Source organism: Ovis canadensis, chromosome X (assembly GCF_042477335.2).
Source record: "Ovis canadensis isolate MfBH-ARS-UI-01 breed Bighorn chromosome X, ARS-UI_OviCan_v2, whole genome shotgun sequence".
NCBI classification, from domain to species: Eukaryota; Metazoa; Chordata; class Mammalia; order Artiodactyla; family Bovidae; genus Ovis; species Ovis canadensis.
Genome location: NC_091727.1, coordinates 44686130 through 44702408, shown reverse-complemented (window position 1 = coordinate 44702408; position 16279 = coordinate 44686130). Strand labels below are relative to the sequence as shown.

Below are 16279 nucleotides of genomic sequence, written 5' to 3'. Positions count from 1 at the left end.
GCGAGTTCTTTGCCACTAGTGCTACTGGGAATGCCCCCAGTTTATCTTACTAGGGATCTTTTTTATCTCCTAATCCATAATACACCCTTGTTGAGTTGCTATAAAAATGGTATTCTTCCTTGAATCTTTAAGCTTCTCTGAGCCTCCTGGAAGACATGTTACCTGAGCTTTGTATGACTCTGGCCTTGCCTTCCAGCCTGGTGGTACCCCTCTCCAGGGTGAGAAGTGTGACCCTCTTTCATTAAAGGAATACCTGTTGGGAAAAAGGGGGCTAGTTGATGAGACAACTCTGAGGTTCTTCCAGATCCAACAAGTTCCAATTCTAGACATAAAGATTCTCTTACCATTTTATAACCTATTGCTAAGAAAGAAGCCCACTTTCTTTCCTGTTAGTTCTAATTTTGCCTGATGCCTGGAAGAACACTGGCAGGGTGAGAACATTAGACAAGCATTTCTGTGCCCCAGCAGGCTGGGGAAAATGACTGTTGGGCTGCTCTGGAGAAAAAAAAAAAATAGGTGAATGTTAAGGTCCCAGTTGGGGCTTCTAGGTTATATGATTTGGGTCCAAGGAAAAGACTAGAAAAACACCCTCTGGTCATATAATACTTGTGATGGAGGCTCTAGATGCCTGTCAAATTAAGAGATGTTTTCAAATATCAGAACCATTTTTGACTAGTGGTCAAGAATGTAGATCGATTACTTAGAGCAACACTCGTGGCTGCAGCCTTAACAGGCTGTACTATCACCAACCAAGAATCTGAATCTTGATGGAACGGCCTTTGTAAGGACAGAATCTAGTGACTTCTGAAATGGAAACAAGCTGGTGAAATGCAATATGACTGTTTTTCCTTACCATGATTCCAGTACCAGCTTTCGTATTTATTTCCATGCACACGCTTTTAGGACACATCTATGTTTTCTTTCCTTTAGCATGTAATTATTACTCAAGAGACATGAAGTATAGAAAAGCTCATTGACTGTGTTTTAATGCAGGAAAAAAGTGTTACCCAGCAAAGACATCAAAAGGCTGTGCAAGTCCTCCAGATTACCTTTGAATGAAGATCTTCTAGAATCCTTACTCTCCAGGTAGGTGAGATCTCCACGCTCATGGACCATGTCCTGCATGTTTTTGTTTTGGAGACAGTTCCTGGTTTTACATCTGCCTTTAACTGCCCTTGATTTACCCTTTACCTCAGTATTGTTTCACTGATGACACATCTCCATTTAATTGTTACAGAAGGAAAACTTAGTCATGATTGTGAATGTCACAGAGCCTCTAATGAATTATCGTTAGAACTTTTTAACATGAAGATGCACTTAAGTGCACACAGATTCATGGGACAAAATGAAAATGAACTGCTTCTTTGGTTGTGAGTCTTAGATCTAAAATTTAAGACAGGTTTTTCAGAACAGTAGTTTCTAATGGCTAAAGACATGCAATTAGAGGACCTCGTGTTATTAGCACAGAGCAAGAGTGCTAGATGTCAAGTGCAGAGGTTAGGATGTTGCCAAAGGAAAGCACAGTGAACTGCTTTCTAAATCACCTCTCTTCTTGTACCAAACCTGACTTTTTGACTGCCTGGCACCACCCTCCTAGCCATCCAGATTCTGGTCATCTTTTATGCTTCCCATGGCATGACACCAGCCCCTCCTCTGTCTGACTTATCTTGATAATGCTGACATTTGGGGCTGTGTTCGAGGCGTTGTTATCATTGCTTTGAGTACATTACCTCATTGACTTTGTGAGAATAGCTTGGTGAGGTCAGAGCTCTTCTCCTCCTATCTTACATGAGGATGCTGAGGTCTAGAGAGATAAGATTTCGCCCAAAGTCACATAGTCTAGAAGAACTGTGACTTAACCTCTGAACCTTTAAAATGCACATCTTCTGCTTCTTACCATTTTGAATTATTATCTACAAATAGCCAGTAGGTTAGAATGTCCTGCCTGTTCTGCCTGCTACTTCTACTGCCTGCATCTTCCCTCTCCCCTCTATTCCCACCACCTCCACTCTTGTTCTGACCTACTTTTCTTCTTGACTGTTGCAGGGCCCCCACATTGGCCTTTCTTCCACCAGCCTCTAAATTTTTAAATCCATCTTTACATCTAGCAGCTAAGTACCTTCTAAGAGCAAGAATATCCTAGTGCCACTCTTCTACTCACAAGCCTTCTGTACCATTTCTTTGTTCTCTAAGGAATGACCAGCTTCCTCAGCTCTGAGCTCCTCTTCCGCCTTCTCCATTGTGGGGCTTAGGGTTGTCATTAGAGCATTATTCTCAAGCAGGGGCTGGAGTGGGCATCGTCATCTGAGACAGAAAAAAAAAAAGGGGAAGCAGACAAAAAACTAAATCCCACATGGGAGAGCTAGGGTCCTTCTGCTCCTAGTATCAGGAGCAGATCAAGAAGAGGCCAATCTAGGTGGCTGTGTGTGTGTGCATTGGATAACCTGGGGTTGTCTTCTAGACTTTCAGCTCTATTTGCTTTTATTTTCTAGCAGCAGTATGAGGGATAAACAGGCCATCCTGGTGTAAAGGGCTTGAGATGAAGTGCAGGCTTAGGAGTCTGGTTTCTCCACAGTTACCACGTTCTCAAAGCTCCTCTTCCCAGTAGTCCAGCCAAATGGCCCATTTAGCTTTTCACTTGTATACCTCCTACCTTCCCACTTTTTTGCCTTTTCTCTTGCTGTTTCTTCAGTAGGAACTAGCTTTGAGTTTTCTTCACCTGCTGAAAGCTTGTTCTTCATTTGAGACCTGTTTTGCATAGCACTGTATCCATGAAGCCCTCTTGGATTTGGTTGGCTGGTGTGATTATTTCCTGCTAAGGATTCTCACAACACTATTTATGTTTCTTTCTTTCTTTTTTTCTTTTTTGTCTCTTACCTTGTAATGAAGATTTGTGAGTAGACATCTGATCCACTCAGATACCGAGACCTATTTCTAACCTGTTTGATTTACTGCCTAAAAATAAGCAGCAGGTTATCACAGCTTGACAATTTTACCCCTTACCTTGTCTCCTGTATTCTTTGAGTCTACTTGCTAGCTGTGTAATCTTGTGCAAGTTTTTTGACCTGCCTGAACCTCAGATTCCATACCTCTAGAATGAGATAACAATACCTGCTTCCTCGTGGTTCTTGGGGCAAATTGAGATAACATACATAAATTCCCCAGTGCCATAGCATCTGGTACTAAGTCCTGATTGGAGACTAGGAGAGAAGTGTTCATCAGACACCATAGACCACACGCTCTGACTTAGAAATGAACTGGAAGAGACCTGTGTCCTTCTACATAGAGGAAGCCTTGTTTTTAAACAGTTGGATCTGAATGCCTTTCACACATTAAGCTGTCTTCTAGTCAGGAAGCTGCGGATGTTTATTAAATTATCTCTTGATGGCCTCGGGATGAGTTGTCCTGGAAAGTCCAGTAATGTGGGAGCCTGGCCTCTGGGGGACCTAGATGGTTCTTATCCAGCACTGAGGCCACCAAGTCATCATCCTCTCATCCTCTCAGCAGACTGTTTTGTCTTTGCCTTGACGATTTGACATGAAAGGCAGAAAGATGATTCCCCAACTTGCCGTGAAGCCAGCTCAGTCTCAGATCACATCCGCCTCCGAGCCCCAGCTTAGCTCCAAGGAGGTCATCCCTCTGAGCCACTAAGCAGGCGATGTTCAGTCTAACTTTGCCTCTAATTGTGCACTGACCCTTCTCCACACTCAGGGGAAACTTCAGGCTAATCAGATTAGAAAATGTCTCATTCCCATTCCCCTCTCCCTCCAATATGCCCTGCCACGATTTGGGTCACATGCTTGATGTTTTGCATCATCTCCGCAGATTCCTTTCAAAGACGGCCCTAATTCCTAACGGACCCATCAGCCTGCAGCTTACATTTATATTCTGCATTCTTATTGTTCCCCACAGACTCCACAGGGCTTTCCAGAGCCTTGACCAGACTCTCTTTCTGCACAGCCCTCCTGTGGCATGCTAAACCAGAGCCCCTCTGACGTCTACAGTCTCCCATGGGAGACAGGCCCAGAGTTTGTTGACTTGGTTCAGCACACACTCTGCCCAGGGGCATTTTTACCTGCCTTGGGATGGAGCTGGGCAGCTGGTGAGCAGGTGTACAGCCCCTATGAATTCAGATCAGGAGATGAAAAACTATATGGCTAAAGATTCCGATGATTTCTGTCACCCGGGGATTGTTGCTTATATATTTCTCCTGACCCTGCATTTGGGTACTAAGATTTCCCTTCTACTCCACTTCTATTTTTCTTCTGATTCAGTTAGGTCTTTTCCTTATTAGAACAACTCGTGCTGGAATCAGGACTTCAAAATCTTTTCACATCTGGTTACCCCAGCCCCCATCAGTTTGTGCTGTGGAAACCAGTATGACGGTCAAGAGTCCGCCTTCAATGCAGGAGACCTGGGTTCTATCCCTGGGTCAGGAAGATCCCCTGGAGAAGGGAATGGCTCCCCACTCCAGTATTCTTGCGGGGAGAATCCCATGGACAGAGGAGCCTGGCGGGCTACAATCTATGGGGTCACAAAGAGTCTGATGCACTTGAGCGACTAACACGCATACACAGCCGGTATGAGGTCACCTTCCTTACCAAACAGTCATTTTTCACTAATGCACAGAACATCAGATGTAAGTGTTTGATGTAGTGATAGCTATTACCCATAATAGGAGGGACACTCTGTACTGAAACAGTGCCTAGGGCCCTGGAATATTTTGTAAATCCTTGAGCACATTTAAAGTTACATTTTTGCTGATGGTAGGCATGATACCTCTTTTCTTGAGGAGGCTGTCTCACTGAATAAATGTACTTCAGCCCCAGATGGAATTAGAATAACAGCCCCCTAAGATACCCTCAACCTTTGTTTCTATCTCAGGCCCTAGGAGTAGAGACGATATCTCATTCAACCCTGCAGTCCCAGAGATGTGTCCCATGCTATTACACTGGGCAGGGGGGAGAAACACATGGGCTTTATACCTATCAGAGCTGCCTCTGAAGTCTAACCCTACTACCTTCTGCCCAAGTGATCCCTGTAAATGGAATAAACCCCACTGAGCCTTCATTTGGGTGTTCAGGTTTCCTCAGAACTAATAAGCAAGAAATTCTGGTTCTCAAACCATAAGAGGTGGGGAGAATTTTGAGGTCATTCTGTTCTCTGTTCCTGGTGGGCCTGGGGAGTGAAGAGGCACCCTCCTCCCCTGACTGTGGCCTTCCAAAGCGGGACTTAGAAGTCAGGTGTGACTCTTTCCCCAGCAGCTCTGCCCCAAGCTAGTCTTTTACAGTTGGCTTTGGGTTCCACAGAATGCCTTAGGACTGGCCTCCCAGGGGAGCTGGTGCCTCATCCAGAAGTATTAGTTAAAATGGAAAAAGTTAACAGGGCTTTCAAATCATCTTATTATGTTCTACCCAGCCTCTCCCCCTGTTCCCCTTACAGAGGCATGGTTGGGGCTTAAGTAATTTCACCAGCACTACCTGGCCATGAAGCTGAGGGGCAGGGGTGGAACCCTGTGCTTGCTCATATTGCAAAGTGTTCGGTGCCCTGGGAAGTTTTGAGAGAGAACCCCCCTTCTTTCCCTGTTCATCTCTTCTCCCTCTCTTCTCTCTCACCCTCTACCCTGACCATACACACAGATGGTTTCTCCTTTTTCAAATATAAGGCGATTTGGTCCCTAAGGAGATCTGTGCTGGGATCACAATTGGAATTTAGAAGCCTGGTGATTTGAGATCACGGAACTTAACTCACTGGCACCCTGGCAGTGCCATCTTGCCAGCTCCTAAGTTGTGACCAACTGGCAACAGCGGCCCAGAGTTCCACATTTTTTCCCCTCAAGTGTCTGGTCTTTAAGACTCCCACCAGATGTTTCAGTGTGCACCCTGGGGTTTGTCGGGTAATGAACTGAAACCAAACCCAAGCAAGTGAGTCAAACATGTGTCTTCACTACCCTTGCTCCCTTTCAGCCCTGGCCATGCCGCCAGCCCTCTCCCCTAAGTTATGAGATGGTCTTTGTGGCAGAGGGACACCCACGTTAGTCTGGCACAGAATACAGCTGCTGCTGCACCTATTACCTCCACAGATGGGGGAAATAAAGCATATCAGTATTATTCCCCATGGCAAGGAGATGGATGGCTGCTGTGGTTTGCAAGCCATTCATCATTTTTGGGAGGTGGGAACAAGAGCACCCGTCAAATGACACATTAGACTCACTTCTGAGAACTCCCACCTAGCAAGGCATCAGGAAGCCTACTTGGAGGTCATTATGATCGAGAGGGGAACCAGAGAAACGGCTTTCCCCTCCCTCTTCTTCCACAAACATGTCCTTTAGTTTGTGTAGGGAAGGGAAATGGTGGCTTGCCTAAGTATCAAAGGGAAAGAAGAATTTATGGAGGCTTTAGGAAAACACTTCAGCACTGTGAGCTAGGACTTTAAAGTAAGCAGGCTGACTTTTTAACAAGCTTAGGCACACTTAAAAGCCAGAATTAGCGTTGCCCTTTAGGGCAGTCACCCTGGAAGGCTGTGCACTCATTCCAACAATGTCGCCATACAAAGTTCTTCTTTGGAATTGCCTTCACAGTCTTTTCAAAGGAATTTCCTCCAGAGTGGCAAATCTTCATCCTTTGACTGTGAATCAGAGTCTTAGCAAGAGTCAAATGTTGTTTGGCAAGGAGAGAAGTAGTGGATTCAGGTGGAGAAAGAGGATGCTCACATTTTTTTAACAGAAGCACAGCGTGACCCTGAAGTAAGAGAGATCTGTCTTCTATATGACACATAGGCTTTCCCAAAATATTTTGAAAGGATGGATAGGATTTGGTGAATGATGACCTGCAGTGGTCAGGAGACAGGGAGGACTGCTGGGGAGATAATATTCAGGGGAAATTGACCTACTTGTCCTTACTCCGTAAGAGTTGAGCCTGTGTCCAACTCTAAACTGCTCCTCCTTGTCTCCTTCTGCTCCAACCTGGAGTGCTCCTTTGTATCCTATTCTTGTCTCTCTGACAACCTCATCTGACAGTAGCATATAGTAGATATAGGGTATAGTAGCAAATGGAGGTGTGAAAAATCTCACGCTGTCAGTGGTGCAGGCAAGGAAGCTCTGTGCTGAGTTTTGGAGCTGGGAGAAAGACTAGGAGATGATTCCCTTATCAGTGTGCCCCAAATGAGGGTGCTCCTGCCTTTCCAAGTCTGATGCATGAATTGACCACCTGGGAAAGCACTCTATACTGTCTCTCATCTGCTTTTCACACTTCTTATATTTTCATTTATGCCTAACGGATACATGCTTATAGTAAAGAAAATAAATCATTCTAAAAAAACTTACTCTGACAAGAGCAGTTTCCAGCCACATCTCTCCCCACCTCCCAGACCCATTCTCAAGAAACAGCCTTTCAGTCTTTCTAGTTGTTTCTACAGAACTTAAAATAGCATGTACATTCTGCTATTTCTGGATTTCTCATTTTTAGATACTAGTACTAATTTCCTGTTATGATGCTTGAGAATTTAATATAATATTGATTCCCATTACTGGTGTTCTTTCTAGATGCTCTTAGAATCATGTCTTTATTCCTGATGTTCTGGAAATTCACGATGGGGCCTTGTTGGGTGTGTGTGTGTGGGGGGGGCACACGCCTATATATAGATTGTGCTTAACAGTTTATGGGCCCTTCCAGTCTGGAGACTGTCCTTTGGCTCAGAGAAATTTTCCATTAATTTTTAAATTATTTCCTCCCATCCTTTTTTGTTTCTGTCTTGTGAGAACTCCTATCTTTAAGATTTTGGCTCTCTTGAATCTGGATTAAGTTTTTCTTTGTCATTAGGATGTCCTTACCAAGGGGTTTCCTCAACTTTACATTCCACCCTTTCTAATGCATCTTTTTACTACTATCATATTTTTTATTCCAAGAGCACACTTTTGGTTCCTTTTTTGTAGTCTTCTGTTCTTTCTTCATGGGTGTAACATATCTTCTTATGTCACATCTTTCCCTCTGCTACCTGAATTTTCTTTGTCCCCTGATAGCTTTTTTTCCCTGTTGCTGCTTTGACTTCTGTCCTTAATGTTGGAAGCTTTGGGGAGTGGGTCTTCTTGATTAGTGGGTTTTACTGTATGAGTCATCTCCTAGCCTGCATTTTCATTAAGGAATCCTCAGAAACCACAATCTGGAGATCTCTCAGGGCGACTCAGAGCATCAAGAGAAGAATCCTATCTTCTCCCGCAGGGTTAGGAGGGAAGTGGGTTAAGGAAAAGGAGGAGAAATTAAGCACAGCCACTGATGTTCTGAAAACAGGAAAGGGGAAGGAAGGGGTCTGAGAGACCCAAGTTCAGTGGGTAATGTTCTTCTTAATCCTCCATTGTGCTTCATCTACCCAAGACTAGAGCTTCTTTAGTTGAATTTCTCTGGAAAACAAGCCCCAATCCCCTACAGTGAAGAGTCCAGTGTACAAGGACAGATTCTTGAGGGTCCAGCTGCTCTTGCTGTTTTCAGGCTTTCAAACAGTCCTTGTTTTTAGTACCCCACCTTATCCCTGGGGCTTCCCTCATAGCTCAATCAGTAAAGAATCTGCCTGCAATGCAGGAGACCTAGGTTTTATTCCTGGGTCAGGAAGATCTCCTGGAGAAGGAAATGGCAACCCACTCCAATATACTTGCCTGAAGAATCCCATGGACGGAGGAGCCTGGCACGCTACATTCCATGGGGTCACAAGAGTCAGGCACAACTTAGTGACTAAACCACCACCACCTTATCCCTGGGCTTCCCTGGTGGCTCAGTCAGTGAAGAATCTACCTGCAATGCAAGAGACCTGGGTTTGATCCCTGGGTCGGGAAGATCCCCTGGAGGAGGGCATGGCAACCCACTCCAGTATTCTTGCCTGGAGAATCCCCATGGATAGAGGAGCCTGGCAGGCTGCAGTCCACGGGGTTGCAAGGAATTGGACACGACTGAGCAACTAAGCACAGCACCTTATCCCTGCCTTTATTGGCACCTGGAGTCTACAATTGCTGAGCCTCTCAGCAGTTTTGTAGGCCGCATTGCCTAATCTCTTAAGTGCCCTCCCTGTCTCTGCCACAGACATTTGGAGTTCAGCTTCCTTTCCTCCACTGTGCCAAGTCAGTTATCCCAGTCTGATTTCCATCTTGCAAAAGAGTTTGAAATTTCTTATTCACTGTTGCCTTTTTCCCGCCAGCTATCTTTGTCATTGCAGGAAACTACCTGCTTTTATTTCTCTATTGTCATTGGGTGAGATTTTGGTGGAAAAAGGAGATAAGTACTTGTGAGTGACCCATTGTGATTTACTGCCATCCTACCCACTTCCCAAGAGGAAAGGGTTCTCCTAGGAAGCACTGCATAGTTTTATCCTTTTTCATTGAAAGATTCTTTGTTCTTTTTCTGTCTTGCTTCTTTTGGGGGGATTCCCACCTCCAGTTAAATCCTCACAGACAAAACTGAAAAGAGAAACTTGGAGTATTTTACCACATTGTGCTTAGTCGCTCAGTTGTGTCTAACTATAGCCCAGCAGGCTCCTCTGTCCATGAGGATTCTCCAGGCAAGAATACCGAAGTAGGTTGCCATGCCCTCCTCCAGGGGACCTTCCCAACCCAGAGATCGAATCCAGGTCTCCCACATTGCAGGTGGATTCTTTCCCATCTGGGCTGCCAGGGAAGCCCAAGAATACTAGAGTGCATAGCCTATCCCTTCTCCAGGGGATCTTCCTGACCCAGGAATCGAACTGGGGTCTCCTGCATTGCAGGCAGATTCTTTACCAGCTGAGCTGTTTTATCACATTGAAGTGAAGTGAAGGGAAATTCACTCAGTCGTGTCCGACTTTGCGACCCCACAGACTATATAGTCCACGGAATTCTCCAGGCCAGAATACTGGATTGGGTCACCGTTCCCTTCTCCAGGGGATCCTTCCCAACCCAGGGATGGAACCCAGGTCTCTCGCATTGCAGGCAGATTCTTTATCAACTGAGCTGTTTTATCACATTGAAGTGAAGTGAAGGAAAACTCACTCAGTCATGTCTGACTCTTTGTGACCCCATGGACTATATAGTCCACGGAATTCTCCAGGCCAGAATACTGGATTGGGTCACCGTTCCCTTCTCCAGGGGATCCTTCCCAACCCAGGGATGGAACCCAGGTCTCTCGCATTGCAGGCAGATTCTTTATCAACTGAGCTGTTTTATCACATTGAAGTGAAGTGAAGGAAAACTCACTCAGTCATGTCTGACTCTTTGTGACCCCATGGACTATATAGTCCACGGAATTCTCCAGGCCAGAATACTGGATTGGGTCACCGTTCCCTTCTCCAGGGGATCCTTCCCAACCCAGGGATGGAACCCAGGTCTCTCGCATTGCAGGTGGATTCTTTACCAGCTGAGCCACCAGGGAAGCCCAAGAATACTGGAGTGGATAGCCTATCCCCTCTCCAGTGGATCTTTCTGACTGAGGAATCAAACTGGTACTTCCTGCACTGCAGGGAGATTCTTTACCAACTGAGCCATCAGGGAAGCCCATTTTATCACGTTAGCTCAGCTCTTTCCTGAGGCCTGGCTTTGGACTTTGGAAAGATTAAATCTTTCAAACATTTTTCCTCAAAAAGGTTTTAGACATCATTATTAAGCTGTGTATGTATTCTTTGATTAATACCATTTGATCCTTCCTGAATATTATTTCAGTCAAGAATAACTTCCCAAATATCTTTTGAGATGGGTGAATGGTTAGATTGTGTTGAGTCAGACATTATCATGAGTTGGGCAGGGAAAAGTGCTAGGGGCCCAGGGTTGACAAGTGATCACAGGCAAATATCAGACAGATTGGTAAGGAAGTCTGATAATAGGACTTCAGTGGTGACTTCCAGAAGTTTTCCTGTACCATCCAGTGCCATCATGTGGAGCAAATATAGACTGACTTAGGCATGGGGACTCGGTTAAATAAGTGGAAGCAGGAAGGCCTTTCTAAGGAAGTAACATCTGAATGGAGACTTTCCAAACAAAGGGCTCAGAACATGCAAATGCCTTGCATTGCTGGGAACAGTCTTGGTATGATCAGAGAGCATGAAGAAAGCAAGTGTACCTGGAAGATGGTGAAGAGGGAGAGAGATTTCAGAGGAGATCAGAGAAGTCAGCGGGGGACCAGATTATATGTGGTTTTATAAACCCTGGTAAGGAGTTCAGCTTGTGTTCTAAGTGGATTGGAAAGTCACTGTAGAGTTGTCAGCGAGAAAGTAACTAATCCAATCTGTGTTTTAGAAAGACCATTCTGGTGGAGGATGTAAGAGTAGAAGCAGCAAGACCATGATACAAATGCTATTCCTGTAACCCAGGTCAGAGATGATGGTGGCTTACTAGAATAGAAAAGATGTAGAAAAATAGACTTGTGACATGCTTAGGTGTTAGAGCCTACAGAACTGGTTAGTGGACTGTATATGAGAGGTGAAGTCAGACCTGATTCTAAATCTGTTTCATAGTCTTTTGACTGGTTTCCTAATCACTGGGATATTATACTTCTGAAACCTCTAGGACTCAATACATGCCTCCTGTCATGATGTGATGGGAATTTAGCAACAATTAGATTCTGTATTGTAGGAACAGACAGAGAAACTTCTTTCATTGGTGATCTCATTCAGTGTTCCAGGCTGGTGGCTTTAAATACAATCTGTAGGCTAATGACTGCCGCATTTTGATCTCTAACTCAAACCTATTCCCTGAACTTCAGACTCATATACCCAACTGCTCACTTCCCATCAAAATGTAACACATCCAAAACCAAACTCCAGTTGCTCAAGCAAAACCCTGGAAGTTGTCCTGAATCCATTCCTATTCATTTTCCCCCTCACCTCCCCTATACACTATAAAATCTGTCAGGAATCCTACACTCAAAATATATTCAGGCTTTAGCGTTCCTCACTGCTCTCCACTGTCATCAAGGCTGCCATTACCTCTTGCCCAGAAAACTGCAGAAGACTGCTAAGCACCCTTGCCACTGTGGCCTTGCCCCTACATTGTACCTGCAATATATCAACTAGTGTGATCTTCAGAAAATATAACAGAGATCTCATAACTGTTCTGCACAATGTACTCCAGTGGCTCTTAGCTGTCCTTAGTATGAAAGTCAAAGGCACTCCATGATCTCATTCTCTGATCTCAGCTCATACTCAGAGTATTAGGGAATACTTTTCTTCGAGGTAAGCATGCTAAAGGAAAGCTTCTTACAAAACATCTTTCATTGATTGAGTTTTAGTTCATCTCCCCCAAAACAAGCAAATAAAAGACATAATGGTCCTGCATTTTGGCTACAAACTATTCCATAAACAGATCATGTCCTTTCAAGGCGTTCAAATGACGAGTGAGCCAGAATTCACAGGATAAACAGTGGTAGGGGGCAGCATGTTGGAGCTGTCTCCCAGAATCCTTTGCCAAAGAAAATGTACACAAAAAAATGACTGAATTCCCTTTCCCCTCTTCTGATCTCTCTGTTTATTTTACTTTGTTTAGGTTGATGAGTCTATGTAACTTCATCATGTAACATTTCATTTATTACTGCTAATTTTTGTTAGTTTATGAATGTGACCTATTCTTTTCTTAATGCTTAGAAAAAAAGCCTTTTGACTGATTATGAGTTATTTTTTTCCTGCTTCTGTTATCACTGAGTTTTCTTATAGTTAATTATCCTCTGTTCATCCCTGCAATAGTAACTTGCACACCTCACTTGCTGGTTGGGAGCAGAGGGGAGGGGAAGCATGTTGAGTTAGAGGTGCTGAGAGAAGGGCAGGAACCTGGAGCAGGGTGCTTGGAACAATGCCTTAGTGACTACCTTTGTTTTTTTTTTTCTTCCAAAAATCATGTTACATAACCAGTATATATTTAGCCTTAGAAATTGGCAGAACATGGTCAAATTCAGAATGGGTAACATTGAGGTATTACAATAAGAAGAACTTTGTGTTGGGGACATTGTAGCAATTGCCTTGAAAATTTGAGGTCTTAATGGCCAAAACTCTATTATGGTTAAGAATAAACTTATGACAATGTCTATAATTAGGAAATAGTAGACAACTAGATTAGTTATTTTTGACCCATAACTTTATGATGCAGGTTAATCATTTGTGTTTTTTTTAATTTTCAAAATGAAAATGGACATAAGTTTTCCTGATTATAAATTTAAAAGAATTCAAATAATACAGAAAGTTTAAAGAAAAAGCAACAATTATAATCTCTCTGCCAAAGATAGCTATTCTTAATACTTCTGTGTATTGTTACTGGACTTTTTAAATGCTGTTTTGTACAAATATAAACCTAAAGTGAGATCATAACTCTGCATTCTATTTTATAACCTCCTTTCCACTCAACAATATATTTTTAAAATATTTCCATGATAACATATATGGAACTGTTGTTATTGTTAACTCATGTCCGACTCTTTGCAACCCAATGGACTGCAGCACGGCAAGCTTTCCTGTCCTTCACCGTCTCCCAGAGTTTGCTCAAACTTATGTCCATGGAATCGGTGATGCCATCCAACCATCTCATCCTCTGTTGCCCCCTTCTTCTCCTGCCTTCAATCTTTCCCAACTTCAGAGTCTTTTCCAGTGAGTCAGCCCTTCCCATCAGGTGGCCAAATATTGGAGTTTCTGCATCAGTCCTTCCAGTGAATATTCAGGGTTGATTTCCTTTAGGATTGACTGGTTTGAGCTCCTTTCAGTCCAAGGGACTCTCAAGAGTCTTCTCCAACACCACGATTTGAAAGCATCAGTTCTTCAGCGCTCAGCCTTCCTTGTGGTCCAACTCTCACATCCATACATGACTACTGGAAAAACTATAGCTTTGACTTGATGGACCTTTGTCAGCAAAGAATGTCTCTGCTTTTTAATATGCTATCTAGGTTGGTCATAGGTCCTGGGGATACTTGGGTGAATTAGATGTGTGAGGTCTCTGCTCTCAAAGAGTTTACAGCCTGGAGCGTTAAAAACAAAATATAAAGTAAGAAGAAATAAGAAAAATATCAGTATTGAAGCACTTCTAATATTATGTTTTCATGGTAGATTTAAGCTGACATTTTGGTCCTGAATTGTACAGATTGACTCAAATCATACAATTATATTTTTAGGTTTGAAGACAGTGAAAAACAAATAAATTACGAGTCATTTTTCTGTGCCCTGAACTGGAGAGTGAATCCAGTGCCTGAATTGGAAGTGGTATCGTACATTAAAGAGGTAAAATTAACAATAATACCTGTTTTAAAAACAAGCCATAGCTACCTCCCTTGCATTTTTAACATCTTTTATTTTGAAATTATTTTTCAATGTAGAATATTAACATCAGTGCTTTTGGAAAGAGCACTGTGTATTTCTAAGTATTTGTGTTAAAGGCTAATTCACTTTCCATGCTGAGCGAACATCTGCTGTTATAAAAGCGTGATTTTTCTTATGCAGCTGAATGTTTTTTAACCTAAGTTGTACCCAATTATATGGAAAATAGGATTATAGGTTACAGTTATAAATAGATATAAACACTGTTATCAGGGGATTCTGGTAATATCATCATAAGCCACAAGAGCAAACCTCAGTGGTGCATATGTCAAGAAGACCCAGTGTGTCTGAGGCGGTGCACACAGGTTTGCCTTGGGTGAAGCAGTATTGTGTGGAGATGCATACTTCCTAGTGGGGCCAAATTCAAAATAGAAATTCAGTAGAAAAATGCTTGGTTAGGGAAAACAAAGTTCTTGTGATCAGATGATGCTCTCAACATTGTGGAATTGTCTGAATTCTCTAAGCTCTCTGGACCAATTGTCTTTAAGGAGTGGATGGGTGGGTGGCGGTTTGTTTATGTTTTAACATGCTCCAGAAATTGATTTTCTTGGGAAAGTCCCTTGATAAAGCAAATGTCATGTGGTCAATACTCTCAGAAAGGAGGCATTTATTCCTCCCGGTCTCTGCTGACCAGCTCATTCTGGCCTGAACTGGTCTAGTGCCCTTGGGGAGTTCCCTCAGGCATGCAGCTCCTCTGGAGTGTCAGGCAGCCTTAGAACCTCCAGATGATGGGGAAACACTGGTGGCCTTTGGAGTTAAACAGAGCTGGGCTTGAATTCTGGCCCTGCTGCTTGCTTAGCTCAGTGACTTTGGGGATAATTACTTAACTCATTAATTTATGAATTTAATTCTCAGACAAGTCACATTTAAGTATCCACTGTCAGCAGTTTTGGTGCTGTGTCCTGGGGTCTAGAGACAGTCATTTTTGCTACCTTGAGGAGGGTCAGGGGGACAAGAAGTCTTAGAGGAGGTGACACTGGAAATTTTGATGATGAATAGTAGGAGTTAGATAGGAAGAGTGGCATGGTATGCCCAGTGGCCTTCCCAACAGAGGCTCCAGGGCAAGGGGCAGCATGACTCTTGGTCAGAACCAGGAAAAATAGGTGCGGCTGGGATGAAGGCACAAAGGAGGAGAAGAGGAAAGGGATGAGGCTGGAGATAACCTCATGGGTGAGGTTTGCATATCATCCTGCAAAGTCTGCAGACCATGAGCAAATGTTCAGGAAGAGAGTGACATGATTAGGTATGCCCTTTAAAGGGCCCTTGCTCTGGCTGGGTGGTGAGTAGATTGGAGAGAAGACAAGGAGACAAGTAGACCCCTTAAGAGGCTCTTTGATGATCCATTGTCACCATAGCAACAGCACACACTTAAACCATTTACTGTGTGTCAAGCTCTCTTCTAAGACCTCAAAATCTATTTGCTCATTTAATCCTCAGAGCAACTTTCTGAGGGTAGATACTTTTATCATTCCCATTTTAGAGATGAGGAAGTTAGAAGAACAGCCAATGTATGGGAGAGTGAGGATTTTAACTCAGATCTGTTTTACCACAAAGAGTGAAAAAGGAAAAAATCGTTTAAATATAATTATTATTGAAGATACTGGATTTAATTCACTAAAGTTCAAGATAATGTCACAAAAACAAGTTAATGCTGTCATTTGGTAACCTTTTAAGTGTTAACTGCTCATTTGTGTCCGATTCTTTGCAACCTCATGGACTAGAGTCTGCCAGGCTCCTCTTTCCATGGAATTTTCCAGACAAGCAAACTGGAGTGGGTTGCCATTTCCTCCTTCAGGGGATCTTCCTGACCCAGGGATTGAACCCGCATCTCCTGCATTACAGGCAGATTCTTTATCATCTGAGTCACCAGAGAAGTCTCTCTTAATTTCTTAGCCACACAAATATGTAATTTTTACATGTAAAAGGAACAATGATGGATAGAGTTTATGTTCTACCTTTTCATTTAATGTTA

General features: G+C 43.3%; 1 protein-coding gene across 5 annotated transcripts in view; it reads left to right on the top strand.

Moving 5' to 3' along the window:
- The window catches only part of EFHC2 (EF-hand domain containing 2), a 234573-nt gene that overhangs the window by 197176 nt on the left and 21118 nt on the right, over positions 1-16279 (top strand). For 4 of the 5 annotated variants that reach the window (XR_011446121.1, XR_011446120.1, XM_070289922.1 and 1 more), the window contains 2 exons: positions 994-1086; positions 14106-14211. Coding sequence is in view for 3 of the 5 variants with exons in the window: in XM_070289922.1 (XP_070146023.1) it covers positions 994-1086; positions 14106-14211 (199 nt within the window). In the remaining 2 variants the exon portion in view is untranslated. The remainder of the gene's footprint in view (positions 1-993; positions 1087-14105; positions 14212-16279) is intronic. The other variant, XM_070289923.1, reaches the window with a different exon arrangement.